The 20,663-nt window shown below is 36.3% G+C and overlaps 2 protein-coding genes and 1 long non-coding RNA gene across 3 annotated transcripts in view; 1 reads left to right on the top strand and 2 right to left on the bottom strand.

The window, feature by feature from the left end:
• The window catches only part of LOC107587748 (nucleolar GTP-binding protein 2-like), a 23,019-nt gene extending 5,926 nt beyond the window's left edge, over nt 1-17,093 (top strand). The window contains exons 3-16 of the mRNA XM_016275642.1: nt 4,200-4,294; nt 4,497-4,636; nt 7,406-7,590; nt 7,732-7,798; nt 7,894-8,052; nt 10,300-10,413; nt 11,126-11,254; nt 12,779-12,883; nt 12,971-13,129; nt 13,447-13,554; nt 14,312-14,790; nt 15,043-15,122; nt 16,392-16,465; nt 16,578-17,093. Of these exons, the coding sequence (XP_016131128.1) occupies nt 4,200-4,294; nt 4,497-4,636; nt 7,406-7,590; nt 7,732-7,798; nt 7,894-8,052; nt 10,300-10,413; nt 11,126-11,254; nt 12,779-12,883; nt 12,971-13,129; nt 13,447-13,554; nt 14,312-14,790; nt 15,043-15,122; nt 16,392-16,465; nt 16,578-16,712 (2,029 nt within the window). The 3' untranslated portion in view covers nt 16,713-17,093. The remainder of the gene's footprint in view (nt 1-4,199; nt 4,295-4,496; nt 4,637-7,405; nt 7,591-7,731; nt 7,799-7,893; nt 8,053-10,299; nt 10,414-11,125; nt 11,255-12,778; nt 12,884-12,970; nt 13,130-13,446; nt 13,555-14,311; nt 14,791-15,042; nt 15,123-16,391; nt 16,466-16,577) is intronic.
• Nucleotides 12,508-15,068, bottom strand: LOC107587751 (uncharacterized). Its single transcript, XR_001609505.1, has 3 exons — nt 15,007-15,068; nt 14,968-14,974; nt 12,508-12,520 (listed from the first exon to the last, which is right to left on the bottom strand). It is a non-coding gene; the product is annotated as an uncharacterized lncRNA (long non-coding RNA).
• On the bottom strand, nt 17,081-19,828 carry dnali1 (dynein, axonemal, light intermediate chain 1). The gene is made up of 6 exons (XM_016275643.1): nt 19,659-19,828; nt 19,397-19,533; nt 18,693-18,862; nt 17,984-18,162; nt 17,251-17,415; nt 17,081-17,172 (listed from the first exon to the last, which is right to left on the bottom strand). The coding sequence occupies exons 1-6, from the start codon at nt 19,737-19,739 to the stop codon at nt 17,131-17,133; spliced, it is 774 nt and encodes a 257-aa protein (XP_016131129.1). The 5' UTR covers nt 19,740-19,828; the 3' UTR covers nt 17,081-17,130.
• Between the last annotated feature and the right edge of the window lie 835 nt (nt 19,829-20,663).

The raw sequence follows: 20,663 nt of genomic DNA, 5'->3' as shown, positions 1-20,663 counted from the left end.
CTACTCTACACTGCTCAAAACTCGCGTTTGAATCGTCAGTGGCAAATTCTTTAAATATAAAAAACGTACTTGCAGTCTGTGAGTCAGAACAGCCGGCATTGTAGTCTACTCTACCAGGATCAGGAAACAGTCCTCCATAAAATGCGCTGGACACATCTGAATATTTGGGTTAAACTGTTCTGGAACAGTGTTGTAAATACAACTTAACCACTGATTTCTAGTTGTGTCCTCTTTTGGAAGACCAAACAAAGTAGTTTCACTTTCGCAATGAAACAGCGACACACACCGGCGGATTCGACGAAGGAGCGTCCGGCGGGTTTGCGGCAACCACATGTGAATGGCGCGGCCGGTGGATTCGATGGAGCGTCCAGCGGGCTTGCAGCAACCACATGTGACGACCCCAGGCTGGACTAACCCACGGTGAAAGCCGATCCGGTGATCCACAGTGCAAAGTTGATGTATTTCCTCAGCGACCAGCACGGATCAGCTCCAGGCATGACGAAGCGGATATCGTCCTCTTTTGGAAGGCCAAACAAAGAAGTTTTGCTTTCACAACGAAACACAGTGTCTCCACAACATGGCAGCAACAAAAGTTACACCTTCGCGTGAACATTTGGGCGGCGTTATGCAAATCTTCCCACATTGTGACGTAGATATGTGGGGGCGTGTTAGAACGAGCCGTTTTAGGTAGGCGTGGTTGACTCTTAACTTTTATAAAGAATATCTCTTTGGATTTGAAACTTTAGTCTTTGCAACGTTACAGATCTTCTTTATGCACCAAGAGCTTGTAACACTCCAAAGAGAAAGGACAGATTTAAATCGCATCATATGACCCCTTTAACAATTTAACAAACTTTATTATCCAAAATGAGTCTGACATCAGTGCACTGAACAGTAAAGTTTAAGTTTATTCAACTTTTTCAATTCAGTTCCATTAAACTTTATTCTGTTGGAGTTTTTCACTTTGGAACATTCATTCATGGATTTGCGCTACTGTCTTCACACATAGACGAAAACTTACTAGTGAAGTGTGACATAATATACCTCTGTAAATATATACAATTTAAATTCACGTCTCGTGCACTTTAATGCCCTTTGAATGTAACTCGATGTTCCCTTGGAACTGAATTCATGGCGGAATATCGTGTGAAGTCCACTTCGCAGGGCACTTACGGTCGAATAAGACAACACTTGAATGCTGCTGCCTGAACAAGAGACCTCCTTACTGAAGTGAAATTGTTGGCTTGTGTCACTATCTTGCGAACACGGCGGCGGATCTCCACCAAAATTGGGGGAATCCCTTCAGCTCGAGGAGCCCTCTCAAACGCCACTCTCTGCACGTCAGTAGCCCCCCGGGATCGCCAGATTGGTTGGTTCGAGAGGGTTCCTCAAGCTGAAGGGATCCCCAGAATTTGGTGCGGATCCGCCGCGCCGTTACGGAGATATGCCGTTACATTTACGCACACTTAAAGGGTTAGTTCACCCAAAAATTTAAATTAGCCCATAAATTACTCACCCTCAAGTCATCCTAGTAGGTGTATATGACTTTCTTCTTTCAGACGAATCCAGTCGGAGTTATATTAAAAAAGCTGGTTCTGTAATCAGCAGGAAATCATCATCACGTGCTTTCAGATGGAGCAGAATTTACTACACATAGCCGTAGTTTACTGACAAGTTACGCCAAAAAATCGCAAAAAAAAAATCAAAGAAATCGCTCGCGATAATGACAGCTGTTTGCATAGCTTCTCAGTGAACTACGGCTCTGTGAAGTAAATGCTGCTCCATCTAAAAGCATGTGAAAATACCACATTTAATAACATATTTTTACTCCAAACTCACTTCATAACGTCAGTCGAGTGTTTGAAATAAATCCTTCTGTGAGATGATGTGGCTTCTTACACAGAATAAGGCACGCAACATATTTCATAGAAACTTTAGTCTTTGCAACGTTACAGATCTTCTTTATGCACCAAGAGCTTGTAACACTCCAAAGAGAAAGGACAGATTTAAATCGCATCATATGACCCCTTTAACAATTTAACAAACTTTATTATCCAAAATGAGTCTGACATCAGTGCACTGAACAGTAAAGTTTAAGTTTATTCAACTTTTTCAATTCAGTTCCATTAAACTTTATTCTGTTGGAGTTTTTCACTTTGGAACATTCATTCATGGATTTGCGCTACTGTCTTCACACATAGACGAAAACTTACTAGTGAAGTGTGACATAATATACCTCTGTAAATATATACAATTTAAATTCACGTCTCGTGCACTTTAATGCCCTTTGAATGTAACTCGATGTTCCCTTGGAACTGAATTCATGGCGGAATATCGTGTGAAGTCCACTTCGCAGGGCACTTACGGTCGAATAAGACAACACTTGAATGCTGCTGCCTGAACAAGAGACCTCCTTACTGAAGTGAAATTGTTGGCTTGTGTCACTATCTTGCGAACACGGCGGCGGATCTCCACCAAAATTGGGGGAATCCCTTCAGCTCGAGGAGCCCTCTCAAACGCCACTCTCTGCACGTCAGTAGCCCCCCGGGATCGCCAGATTGGTTGGTTCGAGAGGGTTCCTCAAGCTGAAGGGATCCCCAGAATTTGGTGCGGATCCGCCGCGCCGTTACGGAGATATGCCGTTACATTTACGCACACTTAAAGGGTTAGTTCACCCAAAAATTTAAATTAGCCCATAAATTACTCACCCTCAAGTCATCCTAGTAGGTGTATATGACTTTCTTCTTTCAGACGAATCCAGTCGGAGTTATATTAAAAAAGCTGGTTCTGTAATCAGCAGGAAATCATCATCACGTGCTTTCAGATGGAGCAGAATTTACTACACATAGCCGTAGTTTACTGACAAGTTACGCCAAAAAATCGCAAAAAAAAAATCAAAGAAATCGCTCGCGATAATGACAGCTGTTTGCATAGCTTCTCAGTGAACTACGGCTCTGTGAAGTAAATGCTGCTCCATCTAAAAGCATGTGAAAATACCACATTTAATAACATATTTTTACTCCAAACTCACTTCATAACGTCAGTCGAGTGTTTGAAATAAATCCTTCTGTGAGATGATGTGGCTTCTTACACAGAATAAGGCACGCAACATATTTCATAATATTTAAGCAGTGATAAAGGCTGATGACGTGTGAGTTCAGCGTTGCGAATGCGCCGGTGAGTCTCGTGAAAACCAACGTTTGTTAACAGGAGCAGAGGAAGCAAAGTTTCCTTACTTTAGCAAAGGAAACCCAGTTTCCTTTTGGCTTATATTGAAATTTACAAATCCTCGTTTTGTACTTGTAATAAATGACCGTTGTTTTGTTTTGATCTCTCCCCTGCGCTTCTGCGTTCGTCACTTCTGAGCGGCGCAACGCCTACGTCATACGTCATCCGCAAAGAGCTGCTTCTGTGTACAACTGTTATTACTGATTATTACGTTTTGAATATGGATATTTTTCTTACAAAAACGCATCGATTTGCTACAGGAGGCCTTTGTTCACCCTCCGGAGCCATGTGAGACACTTTTTTTATATATATATGGATGGGCGCTTTTTATTTAACTTATTTTGGAGTGATGCATGCAACACCCGCTAAATGGCATTAAACAACTTGAAAGATTAAAGACAATTTTTTATATAACTCCGACTGGATTCGTCTGAAAGAAGAAAGTCATTTACACCTAGGATGACTTGAGGGTGAGTAATTTATGGGCTAATTTTCATTTTTGGGCGAACTAACCCTTTAAGCTTTAAAGTGTTTCATCAAGGTCACCAGTAGCAAACAATGGAGCTGGACAAATGACATAATTACACCATTTACAAGCATTTTATCTGCGTTTTATGTTCTGTCAAAAAATTTTCATATCGGCGCCATATTCGCAGAAACGATATATCTGCGACAGGATCATATCGGCCGATAAAATCGGCAAAACGATATATCGGTCGGGCTCTAGTTTCTAGTAGCTCTGGGTGCTTACATACATTTGTATGTAACAAGACAATAGAAAGAAAAAATAAACAGAATTGATAAAAAAAAATTTACGTAATATACATCTAGATGGAGTAATATGCATTAAACACTAATCATAGAGAGAGCTTATTTAATTATTTTAAACAAAAACAAATCCCAACCCTAACAAAAATGAAACCTTTTAAATTATAATGAAACAGAGATATTTTTTATTTATATGGCCACAGTAACAGTCGAGGTAAGGTGATCAAGCCCTTGCAGTACCAGAGCACAGTTGCTCCAGGAACTGTGGCCAGAGTTGAGCCCAACATCAAGTGGTTTGGTAAGAGCAATTCCTTTTTTGTTTGTTTTAATTAGTCTTATTGTGTATGCTTGTATTTGTGTATGAAGGGAACCAGCCATCTTTTCCAAGTAATATTATAGGCCACTTATTCTGTGGTCATACCATTCAGAATTCATATTGGATGTAAATATGTCTGATTATGTGAATATTTCTTTGGTTTTCCCATATGCTTCCTGTGCAGCCAATACACGTGTTATCAAGCAGTCATCCTTACAGAAATTCCAGGAAGAGATGAACGCGGTAAAAAAAGATCCGTACCGAGTAGTGATGAGACAGAGCAAGCTACCAATGTCCTTGCTGCATGACCGAATTAAAGCACATGTGAGTATGCACTCACGTTACACATACATGCTGTTTTTATACAAAAATCCTGTGGCGTGATGTGAGAAGACAGGTAGGCTTGGAGTTTTTCAGAGCAGACAATCAAGTAATGCATTGTGATGAGCTCAGTAAAAAGTAGTATCGTGAATCCTAAAGTTATTTATAATTTACTTACAACCAGAAAGTATCAATAAAAATTGATTAAATCAACTTAATGCAATTTTATATGTATTCGAGTATTATAATACAACGTTAGCAACATGGTAACATCTAACTCTGGGCTTTACATGAGTATATAACATTTCTATACTATTAGTGTTGGTTAATATTTTTATTATTTTAAAATTTTCCGTTTTCCTTTTAGATTTGGTTTGGTGGTTTTGTAATTTGTATACTCCTTTTTATACATATTTCTATTTAGCTTTAATATGTTTTATTTTAGTTTTAGTCATTTTTATTTTAAGCAACAAGTTTTTTAAGGTTTTCATCTAATATTTATATTTTACTTCACCTTATTTCATTTCAGTGACTTAAAATGATTAATAATACTTTTAGTTAACGGGACGTTAGATGTGCTGTTTTTATGGTACACAAAAACAACAACAAAAATCTGACTGCGTAGATCATTCCAAATTTAGAAGAGTCATAGTATGATACTGTGTGTTGTCATTTGATTCTAAAAAGTATAGCCTAATTAAAGCAAAAATATTTCTGACATTAGACTCCAACGGGAAAATTGCCCCTTCACAAAGTACTTTTCTGACTTGATTTATCAGCTGCTCATTTCTGGCAAATTCCTGTAAACAACAACTTTGCTCATTTGTATTTAAATGAGAAAACAGTTTTTTTACAACACCTCTTGGCTAAATGTCTTGTAACTTGAGAATGACAAAAACACAACAAGAACAATTGTTGTGCCATGATAACGGCACAGTGATTTTGTTAGTCTGACGGTGTAGCGAGGACATTGCCTGACCTGCGATAGAACTTGCTCTTTGGCATCTAAGGGCCTGCTGTCTGCCAGTAGTAAAGAACAGAGCAAAAAAATGTGCTCAGAATAAAATGTAAGCTTTTGCTCTGTTCTTCATGTTTCTTCTACAAATGTTGTTGATTTGCTTCAACATCTAAACTGTTCCATGTGTGAGCAAAACCTTTGCATAATGAACGTCCCAATTTACTTTTGTTCTATGTCTCAGGACTGTGACACACTCGCTATGTTTTTTTTTTGTTTTTTGGTTGCAGGGAACTGGCAAAACTGTGTCAGTTATTGATTTTCATCCTCCCTTTTTGATTTGTGGTGTTTGAGCCGCTCCTCCAGCATGTGCCATAATGTCCATTGTTTGCGCACATTTTTTTTTCTCTTTCTCAGAAATATTTTGAACATGTTGTGATGTGGTGGTTAGCCTCAAATCAGGTTGTTTTTTATCATCCACGTCAATTGTTCCGAAGAAATGCAATCTTACCAGAAGTACAATTTCTTACGAGAAATGTTACTGGCTTTGACAAGATCTGTAAATTGCTTGTTTTATTCCATCCTCTGTTGCAACAGTGGTATGGCTTCACTTTTGTTTTGTTTTTAGGTCGTTACAGATTGCAATTTGGCCTGGTCCAGTTATAGACTTTAACTGTAAGAAGTTTCGTTCGTTGTTATTTGGCTTTTGTATGATTTTATCTTAAGGCATATTTTTCTGTATACTAACGATATTAAAATTATCTGTAAAAGCATATGTTCTATATACACGAGTGTTCAAAAGTTTTTATGTATTTTTTAAAGTGTCTTATGCTCTTAAGGCTATTTATTTAATCCAAAATTCAGTAAAAAAATAATAATATTATGAAATACTAGTACAATTTCAAGTAACTTTTTCTATTTTTTATATTTCTAAAATTGTAATTTATTCCTGTGATGACAAAAATTTGAATTTTCAGCAGCCATTACTCCTGTCTTTAGAGTCACATGATCCTTTTTGGGGGGGGTTCTTTGATGAATAGAATGTTAAGTTTTGAATAATCACATTTATTTTGAATAATCACTTTTGATCATTTTAATGCATCCTTAATGAATGTAAGTATTAATTTCTTTAAAAAACCATACTGACCACAAGCTTCGGAACAGTACTTTGTACAACATTCTATATATGCACAAGAATGCGTGAAAGCAGGCGTTTACAAACCTAATGTAAACCACATCTGCATTTAGTTTGAGAACTGCAGATTACCATCTGATTTTTTTGGAATGTGTCTAAAACGGTCAGATCGGATTTAAAGTTTTCCATTTTCAACAGTGTGCTGTGCTTTCTGGAGCTGTGGCCAAATACACAGATTTACCCTCATTTAGTGAATTATGTCACTTAGCATCGTGTTTAGGCTTAAATCTTTACTATAGTAGATCAAGTGCAGGCTACACTGTCTAAACAAACTGATTTCACCACTTGACAGAAAGTCAGTCCTCAAGATAAGGAAACAAAATAGGTTTATGCGCAATGTGAATAAAGCCATATTAATATATGCTTTATAGAAGAAATTATCTTGTTTTGTGTAGCACAAAATTGTATGATCACTCTTGTAAGCCATATAGAATGTGCAGATGAGTACACTCTGCTCACCCATAAGGAATGGTAGCACAGAGAACTGTCAAAATGCTTGCAAGAGCTGAAATATCAGATGCCTCATCAAAGAAATTCCAAAAGTTATGAATGTTATGATGAAGAGGATAAAACAGTTCTCATGAGATCTGTTTGTCAGTTGATCTTCTGCTGGCTCTTCTAGAACTCCAAGGTGCACATTCTGGACACAGAGACGTTTGAAACCACGTTTGGGCCAAAGGCACAAAGAAAGAGGCCCACCTTGTCTGTGGGAGAGCTGAAGGACTTTGCTGAACAGGCAGAGGTCTCTGCTCAGAGCTACATTTCTGAGAAAGACCGTGATCTGGTGTCTGAGGACAGCGGAGTCAAGTGAGCGAGTGCCTTCTAGAGATTATGAAAATATGTAGTTCTGTACTTACTACAGAAACAAGCTATAGCCCTGTTTTTCTAGCAAAATGGCTTCTATATCATGACATGACATAAAGCCATTTCATTTTCCCGTCACTGCAGGGACGAGGCTCGGGAGGAAATCTTCAAAAAGGGGCAGTCAAAAAGGATCTGGGGCGAGCTTTATAAGGTAGTTATTACCATCTCCCAACGCCTTACTCATTGAAAGTTCTAACAAAAACCGTAGTTGACGTCACATCCTAAAATGAACCATGCTTTGTGCAGGTGATCGACTCTTCAGACGTCATTATCCAGGTGCTAGATGCTCGGGACCCTATGGGCACTCGATCCCAGAGCATTGAGTCTTACCTGAAGAAGGAGAAATCTTGGAAACACCTCATCTTTGTGCTCAATAAGTGTGACCTCATTCCCACATGGGTTACGGTAAGAAATGAAAGTGGAATACTAGTACCAGTTCCAAAATCTGTTGAGCTCCCTATGTAGGCAGTATTATAAGCTGACATAGTTTCAGAATCTTTGTAAGATACCTTCATATGTCAAAACTCAGTGTCTTATTTCAGAAAAGTAAGCATTACAAAACTGAATGTTACCTTTGTGATATAACTATACTGTTATTATTGGGACTTTAGCTTAGCAACATGCAAACACCAGCCTCTGTTAATCCATTTATGTTGGGTTAAGAGAAACGTCAGACATCTTGATGATAAATCTGCTTATTCATTCAGTGGCAAAAAATATTGATAAAGTAGTTCAGCCTAATTTAAAAAAGATTATTTACCTAACATATATGGGTGCGGTGTATTTGTATGCATATTAGAGTATCATGTTGTTATCTTAGCAAAATGCTAAAACCAGTCTGTTGAAATCCTGTTGCAGTTGGTGGAAAATGTCAGAAATCTGAATTATAAATATACTTATTCATTCAGTAGTGAAAAGTATTGATAACATATTTGATATTGGTAGTTTAATCTAATTAAAAAACAATTTTCCCAACATTTTTGCTGTGCTGTGTAATTGTATTCATGTGTCATTACCTTAGAATCACCATAACACCATCCATTGAGGTTGGTGGAAAAAATGTCAAAGTCGTAATGATAAATATACTTGTAATTACAACTTGTTAACCAACTTTACTGAGAGCTACGACTACGTACCATGTGACCACTGCAGAATCATTGAGGTGCCATGTTTAGGTGTTGATAATGTTGGCATTGAAATGCATAATTCCGAGTCTGAGGAAATTAATTTCTCCAAGTTTAATGTTGTGTGTTGTCATCTCGAAATTACAGGAATTATGACATGGCATGAATTGTTCAAATTGAATTAGAAAAAAATAGAATATCGTGTTGTTAGCTTAGCAAGTTTCTATAGAGCGATCTGAAATGGCCACTTTTGTTCTTCTACAACAGTTAGGATGTATGGGGCCACCTATGTAGGCAGTAGACAGCAAGGCATATCACTAGGTTTCTGGAACAAGGCCACTGTCTGCAATGTGTCCTGTTCTACCGTCTCTGGAGTTTGTTTCACTGACAGACAGGCATGTTTATCTTGGCTTGTAATAGTTAACCAGTTAAAGGCTCCTTCCCTGACAGATATTTTTTTCTGTCTTTCACATCTATGATTCTTGTTTTTAATTCTTGTTATTGGTGATTCTGAAATGCAACAACAAGGAATGAGGGAGTTACACCAGCTGTTTATAAGCTGCAGGCCTTTTCATTCAAGCCAAAAAAGCATTTGCCTACCCCCTTCAGATTTATGACTGAGGTCTTTTGTAAACCTAACAGGCAAGTGATTGGGAAACCCATTAGTTTTGTTGTTGAAAGGGAATCACTTATCATTCTGTGGTGATTCTTGTTGGGCAGCTTGTGCCCTTTTTTATCTGTTCTCTCTTATCAAAAACTATTTCATAGATCACTTCTAGTGTTAGACCTAGTTAGAAATTTATAAACCGCACGTACAACCGGATTTTATTCGAAATTCCATGGATTTCATTCTACGTTAAAAGGACCAAATTGGGGTTTCTAAAGGCAGAAACTGACATAAAAAGTTATATTACAATTTTTTTTTTTATATGATTATTATTATTATGTGATTTTACGTTATATGAGTAGGAAAAATAAATATAGACATAATGCCCACCCTCATGTTCCAAACCTGTATGAATTTTGCTCTTCTGTTGAACACAAAAGATATTTTTAAGAATGTTGGTAAACAAACACTTGATGGTCCCAATTAATTTCCATAGTGTTTTACCCCAATACTATGGAAGTCAATGGCAATGACTCATTGCAAAGGTGGCACTATACCACACTTGACGTCACTGAGCTCTTCCAAATGGCCCGTTTTTTCCACTAATGTTTAGAAATGTAGACTGCATGGCTAGGTGCTTAGTTTTATCATTTTAATAGTAATAGAAATGCCTGAATTCCATAATTAAGAGATGTTCCAAAACATTTTTGTCCATAGTGGTATTATATAGTAGCCTATTTGTATGTTTATATGTTCACGTTGCTCTTGAATTTACGTTGAAATGTGATTTATTAAGAGAGATGTTCACTCATAGGAACTTTATGAATACTGTTGTTGATTAACATTTAGGATGATGCTACACTTATTTTTCTATATGTGAACTGTTTTTCATTCTTGCTTATTCTTGTGTCTATGTTGTAGAAACGCTGGGTTGCAGTTCTTTCTCAGGAATACCCCACTTTGGCCTTTCACGCCAGCCTTACCAATTCCTTCGGCAAGGGCTCCCTTATCCAGCTCCTGCGGCAGTTTGGCAAGGTGAGGCTTTAAACATTTACAGCGTATGTTTAATGCTTATACGCATTATCGTGCCTTGGAAACCATGGGGCAACAGGTTTTAAACGCACAACAGTTTCGATCCACATCGTTTATCTACTCAAGCTGCAGTTTTAGGACAAGGTCAGTCTGTTTTTTGGTCCGTAATGGCAACAGATGTTGAGAGCAGTGGTTTGATTGGGTACCAGATGTACCCCACCCTCCCATGCTATTGGGCTCCTGTCCTGTCTTCACATCTGCCTCGTAGCTATTTTTGGGAGCACAGCCGTAAACAAAAAATTGGAAATACTAAAAAGGAGAGAGGGCTTACATAACATAAATTTTGTTGAGGGTTATATGACAGGACACTCTTTTAGGAGTTAGAACACAGCGGTGCAAAAATATCACGGTTGCCATGCGTGCAATATAAATCTGCAGGTGTAATGACATTTAAGAGGCCTTTGTAGGTTGTGTATCAAGTCTTTATTTCTTGGGCCCCCTTTTTAAAAGTGTATAATGAAATGTGAGCGGGAATGTGTGCAAATTATTGGGAGAAGGGTTGATCCAAGATCGTCTTGTTTTCCTGACCTCAATACTATGAAACGAACATTATATCAGAGGACTTGACAGTATGTGTGTATTTCTTCTATTTAATTGCTGCTTTGCAAAATGACGTTTGCTTAGTATTAACATGTCCATATTGATTTTTGCTCAGCTCCACTCAGATAAAAAGCAGATCAGTGTTGGCTTCATTGGTTACCCCAATGTTGGAAAGAGCTCTGTTATCAATACCCTGCGCTCCAAAAAAGTCTGTAACGTGGCACCCCTTGCTGGTGAGACAAAGGTAAGACCTCAGAAGCTTTTTCTTTCCATCTCAGGGATGTGATTTTAACATATGGATTTCTGTATTTTCCTACCTGAAAATAAGGATCCATGTGAATTCTGAGAAAAAGAAATTGATGCGTATATAAAATTATCATTATTTTACAGTACAATAATATTTTTGCAATTGTAATATATTTCTTTATTGATTTGTTTAATGTTCATATTTAAATAACATAATAATATTTTTCAACAATAATAATAAAGTAATTTGATATAATAATTATAATTATTTGTTGTATAGGCATACTGAATGAGGAGAAAAGGATTTTTTTTTTCTTCTGTAATTTGCCAATCACATGCCTTTTATCTCTGTTTGGTGCTAATTTTGTATTTTTTCTTAAAGGCTAGTTTACCCAAAAATGAAAAGTCTGTGATTAGTTTGCATACTCTAATGCCATTCCAAACCTGAGTGACTTTTTTCCACTATGGACACAAAATGAGAAGTTTAACACAATGTTCATGCTGCTATTTTCCATACAGTGTATATGAATGTTGTCAGAAGATGTGAACCCGGGGCTAAAAAAAATTAATAATAACCCATTACACTGTATTTCAAGTCTTTTTCTTTTCAAAAGTTATAATTTTTGATGAGATTTTCCAATAACATACTTGTGTTTGTCCATGTACTGATCATGAACATCAGATGATTGAGTGATTCCTCTTTTGATGTACGTGACATCAAATGATTCAGATTTTTTTTTTTGGTGAGTGTAAGGTTACCTGCCAGATCCTGACATGTGGTAACATTTGGAACGATTTAAGTTTCCAGCATTTTGGTTTTTGGCTGCAACTTTTGTGTATTCATGTTTTTGTGTGAAATTACTTTTTTATGTTGTCAAATTTTTCCTCTTATTTTACAAACATGGAACTGAGAAATGGTTTTCAGAGGGAGCGAGTGAAAGTGCAAGGCAAAGGAAAAACATTACTGACGGCGGCCAGATTGAAATCAAATTCTAAACAAATCTGGACTTCCACGCTCTTCTGTTTATGTTTTAAATGATAAATTGTTTCATTTAAAATTTCCCCCCGTGTGCCCTGATTTGAGTGATTCTTCAATTAGTAGACATTTCTGTCTTCTGTTTTCCTTTCTTTGTACAACAGTCTTTCTAGTTCGATTATGAGATAGATAGGTTTGATTTGATTTTAATAGCTTAAAACATTGTTGTGCTTTTAACTAGCTTTTCCTATGTTGAAATGTTGGGTTTTCCTGAATCACTGTTTAGGCCTTTGGCCAGTCAGCAACATTCATAAACAATCTATTTAGTTTTAGTTTTATAAACTTAAAAGTTAATTGACTGCTTGCTAACTTGTCGAAAGTTCTTATAAATTGTGTGTATTTAAATGCAGTTCGTTATGTTGAAATGTTTTCGGTCTTGTGGTTTCTTAAATGGAGGTCATGGATGAATATGAACTTTCTGTCAGATGGCTCAAGCTCAACCTTAATGCCATAACCAACTGTTTTCTTTCTCTCTTTTTTTCACAGGTCTGGCAGTATATCACACTAATGAGACGCATTTTCCTCATAGACTGTCCTGGCGTCGTCTATCCCTCCGACGACAGCGAGACTGACATTGTGCTGAAGGGAGTGGTACGATGACCTTGACTCTCAAAGACAGCCGTTCACATTGGCAATCCCAGCAGCTTCATCCACTCACTTTGTATCTGTTGCATTTAGGTTCAAGTGGAGAAGATCCGAAATCCAGAGGATCACATCGGAGCGGTGCTGGAGAGGGCCAAAGCAGAGTACATCCAGAAGACATACCGCATTCCGTCCTGGAGCTCTGCCGAGGACTTTCTGGAAAAGTTCGCCTTTCGCACCGGAAAACTGCTCAAGGTCTGGCCTGATTGTGGAGAATCTGATAAAACGAACTGTCAGCTTGGTCCTCGCGGCACATTTGTTTATTCTTTCCTCTCAAGTGTCCGATTGAGATGTGACAGTTTGCTTACTTTAAGCCAGTGGAAAACATTTAATTTTAACTTCGGATAGCCAGTTTACAATACCCGAATGCCAAAACCACTATGATTTAGTGCAAAATTAGATTTTTAAAAAGGGGTAGGTTGTATTTTTTAGTTCACATCTTTATCTCTGTCCAAATACTGTACATGTTGGTGCTGTAATGATTGGTATTTTGTGTTGTTCCACTTATACAGGGTGGAGAGCCAGATCTGTCCACTGTGTCTAAAATGGTTTTGAATGATTGGCAGAGGGGACGCATCCCCTTTTTTGTGAAGCCCCCAGGAGGCGAGATGGATGAAGAGGTAAATGGACATATGTGACCTTGGACCACAAAACCAGTCATAGGGGTCGATTTTTCGTAATTGAGATTCATACATCATCTGAAAGCTGAATAAATAAGCTTTCCATTAATGTATGGTTTGTTAGGATAGGACAATATTTGGCCGAGATACAACTATTTGAAAATCTGTAATCTGAGGGTGCAAAAAATCTAAATACTTAGAAAATCTTCTTAGCAATGCATATTACTAATCAAAAATTAAGTTTTAATATATTTACGGTAGGAAATTTACTAAATATCTTCATGGAACATGATCTTTACTTATTATCCTAATGATTTTTGGCATAAAAGAAAAATCTATAATTTTGACATATACAGTGTATTTTTGGCTGTTGCTACAAATATACCCCAGTGATTTAAGACTGATTTTGTGATCCAGGGTCACATTTGTTCTTAATATCCTACAAAGTTTAGTGTCTTTTAGCCAAAAAATTAGCTTAGTCTTTGGAAATTTCACTTTAATATTCAAAAATGCCTTCCAAGATCATCACTGTTGCATGTTTTGCTAAAATTAGAGCTTAATTTTTTTTTTTAAGACCTTGTAAGACATTGTTTATATGTAACTTCCATAATGCATCTTGAATTACTTGGAACAAATCCTCTTTTAAGTCACTGTGGCCAACAAAATTACTTGAATTTTGACTATCTTTATACTGGCAGACACTAATGCACTTATAAACATTTATAGTCTTAAAGTGACACTTGATCTTTCCACTCAGAACAAAGCACAACCGATGCTGGAAATGCCTGAGATGGAAACCAAGCAGGAAGAGCTGGGAAACAGACCCGAAGCTCAGGATGTGGACGGGGCCTCATCTAGCCAGCAGGAAGATCAAAAGCTTCTGAGACAGAATGAGGAGATGCAGAAAATCTTCAGCAATGTCAAGCAGAACTTTGGCAAAATAAACGTCGCTCCAGAGTTCAGCGAGGAGGACCTTGTGCCTGTTGAGATACCTGACATACTGGATCCCTCCTGGTCAGAAGATGAAGATGAGCAAGACGAGGAAAATGAGGAGGACGAGGAAAAAGTGGAAGAGCAGATTGGTGAACAACAGGAAGAAGAATCCTCTGTTTCCGACTTCCCAACCAAAGCAGAAAAGAAGAGCACATGTGAAGTGAATAAAGAGATGGATGAGAAGATTGCCAAATTAAAGCATTTTCTTGATCGTGCCAAGTCAAAGCATTTCTCCGCCATACGGTTTGTTTAAGTTCATACTGATCATATTTTATAGGTACCTTTCAGAACACTTTACAGCATAAACAGCAAGATCAAAAAAATAGACTACAAACATAGAATTACTTCAAAATATGAGTAAAGTTATGATATAGGGTTAAGGTCAAGATAAGGTTGTGAGAGGGTTCTGTAAAGATTAACGCTTATCCTATTTCAGTAGGCCGATTAATTATTTTTCACTGTTGATATTATTATGTTGTTTTGATGTTTTTATAGAATTCCTAAAGGCCTGTCTGAAAAGGTGTTTAATGAAACCACAGCAAAGCAGAATGATGCAAAGAATCTGCAACGGAAAGGTACAACTAACTCAAGTTAATGCCATATGTTTGTGTATCAAAAGGCTGCTGCAACTGTGTATTTAATGTACAACAAAACACATTATTATTATTATTATTATTAGTGCTGTCAAACGATTAATCGTGATTAATTGCATACAAAATAAAAGTTTTTGTTTGCATAAAATGTGTTTTGTGTATATTATGTATATATAAATACACACACATACAGTATATATTTAGAAAATATTTACGTCTATATTTATATTCATATAATTTATTTTATAAATAAATATATTTAATATATAAACATATTTTTCTGAAATATATACATGCATGTGTGTGTGCGTGTATATATATATATATATATATATATATACATAATAAATATACACAGTACACGTACATATATTATGTAAACAAAAACTTTTATTTTGGATGTGATTAATCGTTTGACAGCACTTATTATTATTAATTTTACCTGTTTTGCTTGGGCCTTTAATTGCTACTTGCTGCTATATTTATATTTATTATTATTATTATTACATGAATTAACATTTTTTATTAAATTAAGCATTTTTTAAGAAAATGCTTATACACATTGCGGTTTTCATTTTTTATGTTAAAAAATCTCTTATGCTGACCAAGGCTTCCTTTGATTGATCAAAAACAGTAAAAACAGTCATACTCTGAAATATAATTGCCATTTAAAATAACTGTTTTCTGTTTGAATATATTTTCAAATTGAATTGATATGATGGCATAGTTGGATTTTCAGCAGTCATTACTCCAGTCTTCAGTGGCATGTGATCCTAGAAAAAAAGAATTCTAATATGCTGATTTTGTGCTCCAGAAACATTTCTTATTATTATTAATATTGAAAATGTGTGCTGAATATTTCTGTGGAAAAGGTGATACATTTTAAGGATTCTTTGATGAATCAAAAGTAAAAAAAAAAAACAAAAAAAAAACTGCATTTATTTGGAATAGAAATATTTTTAACATAAATGTCTTTGTCACTTTTGACTCATTTAATGCATTTTTGCTGAATAAAATTGTTAATTTATTTAAAACTTACTCACCCCAAATAGTATATTCACAGTACTTAAATAATGACAATAACATTCATTATTGATTGTTGACGCAATATCAACAATATTTAAAATATACTGTTAAACTTAGTTGAATATGAATACACTAAATATTCCACAGACTCTTGTGTCAGTGATTAGGGTTGTCTGGTGCTTCAAACAAGTGAGTAATGACACTCATCCTTTTTTGGTTTTCTAGCTGTGAATTTGGGTAAAAAGAGGAAAGCTGAAGATGAGGAGCCTGCAAAACCTACCAAACTCACATCTAAAGAGGTATGCACTATTCTCCCAGCTCAATCGTCTTGATTCCTCAGTCCAGACATCTCACATAAATTTGAGACCAAACTTATCTCTTTCTCTCTGTTGAACTACTTCACCTCAACAGAAAAGAAGACTGGAGCGTGCCCAGAAAGTGAAGAAAGTGGGGGTCCGCTATTATGAAACGCACAATGTCAAGAACAAGAATAAAACCAGAAAAATACCCTTGGATGGCAAGAAAGCCAAACGAGCTAAGCGATAATACCTGGCCAGATACCCAGTCACATCAATCCGTTTCCAAAGCCATGTCGGTGGCTAGGTTGGAACACCTGGTGTGGAATCACGGTGATTTGTGAAAAAGTGAAGGTTCGGTTAATCTCTGATACAATCGTTCTAGTGCACTTTATTCATACTGTGGCACCAGCCATCGTCCTGAACATTCTAACTACAGTCTGACAGCTAATTCATTTCAGTACTGTGCATTTTCAGCGCTTTTAACTTAAGACAATGTCCTGATTCTGCAGAGTTGAAATGTGAATTATGTACCTGTATATCTACATATGTTCTTTTTCTTTTGTTTGGAGAAAAAAAAATCAATAAATACTCGGAACAGATGCTTTAATACAGGTTTTATTCATTTAAATGGTATGAGAGTAAGTGTATTAATCTTCAAATAATATTTAGGCCTTATTCCTCAGGGTAATTATGCCCTCCAGTTGTGCCTAAAAAAATAAATGGTTGCATAAGAGTCTGAAAAATAGACTAATCAGAAATCATGATTATGATGATCTCTGCTTTACCTTGAGTTGCTGATTAGTTCGTTTGAGGAACTGAACCTCTTCAGCATGCTTCTTTTCCTCAATTTCCCGCCGTTCTGCTTCCCGTCTCTCGATGGCATCACATTTAGCCTTCTGCTCGTTCAACAACCTCTCCAAACCTCGCTTCTCACTCTCCAACTCTAAAATCTACCAACAGTTTGTATCTCAGCAAGCAGAAAATGGTCATTTAATGTGTGCTTGTCAGGTCTTACGTTAAAGTTTTTTTGTTTTGAGTTTTTTTTTTGTCCATACAAAGTCAGTGGGGACTAATGTTGCATTAGACATCACTGACTTTCATCAAAAGTTCAAAATATATTTTGTGTATGTAAGTAATAGTTTTTGTTTTCTGTTACAAGAGCAAGATAATCACATATAAACTTGTCTTAAGCCAACAAGTTGAACATGTTTTTTTTTATAGAAAATAATAGGTAAAATACAAGTTATTGTAAGTGTAACTGTATAGGTTTAGTTTTGTAGCTTGCTTAACTTAGTTGTTCAGAAAATATATTATTTGTGGTTACATTATTGTTATTATATGTAATCTTTGATATAATTTATTATATGTATATACATTACATTACATTTACATCTCTAGTCATTTAGCAGATGCTTTTATCCAAAGCAACTTTTTTGTATGTTATTGTAAAATTGTTTTAGAATAGTAAGACAAAATGAGAATAATTGCTTTCAATAATAATAATTTGCTGCAAATGACCTTGTTCTCCATGTCAGCCATTCCATGCTCTGCTTGAAGTGCTTTCCTCATGCCAAAGGCCACGCTGCTCTCGTACAGTGTTTGATAGGCAGCGATGGTCATGCGAATCTCGTCTCTAACTTGCAGCAGCAGGAGGCCCCGCTCAGCACAGTTAATGGTGACTTGTCTGATTAACTCATCTGAGACATTTGAAAGAGAGAATGCCATGTGAATCTCAACAGCTATTAATATGACACTTCATTAGTAATATGTGACCCTGGGCCACAAAACCAGTCTTAAGTCGCTGGGGTATATTTGTAGCAATAGCCAAAAAAAACATTGTATGGGTCAAAATTATCGGTTTTTCTTTTATGCCAAAAATCATTAGGATATTAAGTAAAGATCATGTTCCATGAAGATATTTTGTAAATTTTCTACCATAAATATATCAAAACTTAATTTGATTAGTAATATGCATTGCTACGAACTTCATTTGGACAACTTTAAAGGCGATTTTCTCAAAATTTTGATTTTTTTTTTTTTGCACCCTCAGATTCCAGATTTTCAAATAGCTGTATCTCATACAAATATGTATGTCCTATCCTAACAAAACCATACATCAATGGAAAGCTTATTTATTCAGCTTTCAGATGATGTATACATCTCAATTTCGAAAAATTGACACTTAAGACTGGTTTTGTGGTCCAGGGTCACATATGTGTATTTTTACCGAAGCACTGAGAGTAGAGCTCCCTGCGCACAGGGCAGATGCCCGTCTCTCTGGCCTGCCTTTCCTGCAGACTTCTGTCCAGCTGTTCTTGCAAATGAATAACGTCCATGCGTGTGCACGGAGCGCTGGACACCGGCTGCACCCACAACTGGTTGTCCTCCATCCATTCCCTTTAACAGAACCATTTGAAAGATTTATATACTATCTTTCAAAAGTTTGAGGTCTGTAAAATGTTTTTATTTTTTAATTATACCCAAGGCTGCATTTATTTGGTTAAAATATAAACAGTATCATGACATATTACTTCAATTTAAAACAGCTGTTTTTATATTTTATTACATTTTACAATGTAGTCCTGTGATGGCAAAGCTGAATTTTCAGCAGTCATTACGCCAGTCTTAAGTGCCACGTGGTCCTTCAGAAATCATTCTAATATATGCTGATTTGGTGTGGAGGAAAAAATGTTTTAACATTGCTTAATATTTGTGTGGAAGCCATGATACATACGCATTCAGAACAGCATTTATGTTCATTAGAAATATTTTGTCATTTTATAGCTGTCAGTCAAAAATCTTACTGACCCCAAACTGTTGGTAACTTAATGAGACGTGATTAAACAAATATGCAACTAAACTACCGTGTTATGGTAGTATCCGCACCAATGTTTAATAAATATGCTAATAACCCTCTTATTTTTATTTTACCTTGGTGGTAGAATGGCATTCAGGATCTCTTCAGTTTGCTGTTTGCTGGCATCTGCTGAAGGGCTCTTGGGTTTGGGTGGAGGAGGGACTGGGCCGCTCTCTACCATCTGTTGGGGACTCACTTTCAAAGGGCGACTCTGAGTGAAATGTGAGACAAGATATGAAAAACTAATATTCAGGCTTCATTACAACAACAACAAGGTATACTTTACGGTGGTTGCAGGTTTGTTTTTATTTCTATACATCCAAGAACTGTGCTTACCCTTGGAGACTTCCTCTCTGTATTCTTGCTCACCAACACCGGATAATCATACTTCAGCAAGGAGTCAGTCGGGACAATCATGCTTGTAATGTGGAAGTGTCAAGTAAATGTACAGGAATGTTTCAAATTCTGCGTTTTAGAATAAAACTTTGGATGACTTCGTGTACCCGCCAAAGTATCGTTTTGTTGTTTCCCGTTGCTATAACAACCGCTCTTTCCCACCCGCAGGCCAGACTGTTTTTATACAGTCTATGGTCAGTCCATGAAAGTGAACCAAACTAATCGGGGAAAAATAATAATTGTTATTAAATGTTAAGTAATTAAGTATTTTAAAGGAATTTACATACAAATGTATTGTTCTATTTTTCTAATGTTTATGTTCTAAAGCACGAGACAGAACTCGCCACTGGGTGGCAGGCTGTTGAAGCAAAAAGGTTATCAATGAAATCATGTAATATGATATTGAAGTGAATGTGCACATTTGACTGTTTACTTGTTTTTTTTACTTATTCTGTTTTTTGTTTTTTAACTATTGTGCTCGAACACGTTTTTATTTTTTAATCCCCTTTTTTCCATTTTACATTACATTTACATTTAGTCATTTAGCAGAGCTTTTATCCAAAGCGACTTACAAATGAGGACAATAAAAGCAGTCTAAACTAACAAAAGAGCAACAATGTATAAGTGCAAATGACAAGTCTCGCTTAGCCTAACGCAGTACACACACACACACACACACAAAGAAAAGCAAGTAGATAGAATAGAAAAAAATAGAAAGCTAGTGTTTGTTTGTTTGATAAAGTAGAATTAAAATAGAATATAAAGTGTTAGAGTTAGAGGGTCAAATAAAGGTGGAACAGATGTGTTTTTAGTCGTTTCTTGAAGATGGTTAAGGACTCATTTTATTTAGCTATTTACATTATTTAACCTGTTAAAATTTGTAGCATGTTGTTCACTGTAAATGATTAACATTTCTCTTGTTTCATTTATCTATAAACACAATTA

Source organism: Sinocyclocheilus grahami, unplaced genomic scaffold, assembly GCF_001515645.1.
Source record: "Sinocyclocheilus grahami isolate Dianchi unplaced genomic scaffold, SAMN03320097.WGS_v1.1 scaffold96.1, whole genome shotgun sequence".
NCBI classification, from domain to species: domain Eukaryota; kingdom Metazoa; phylum Chordata; class Actinopteri; order Cypriniformes; family Cyprinidae; genus Sinocyclocheilus; species Sinocyclocheilus grahami.
The sequence above is the reverse complement of the archived record's forward strand: the minus strand, read 5'-3'. Positions and strand labels throughout refer to the sequence as shown.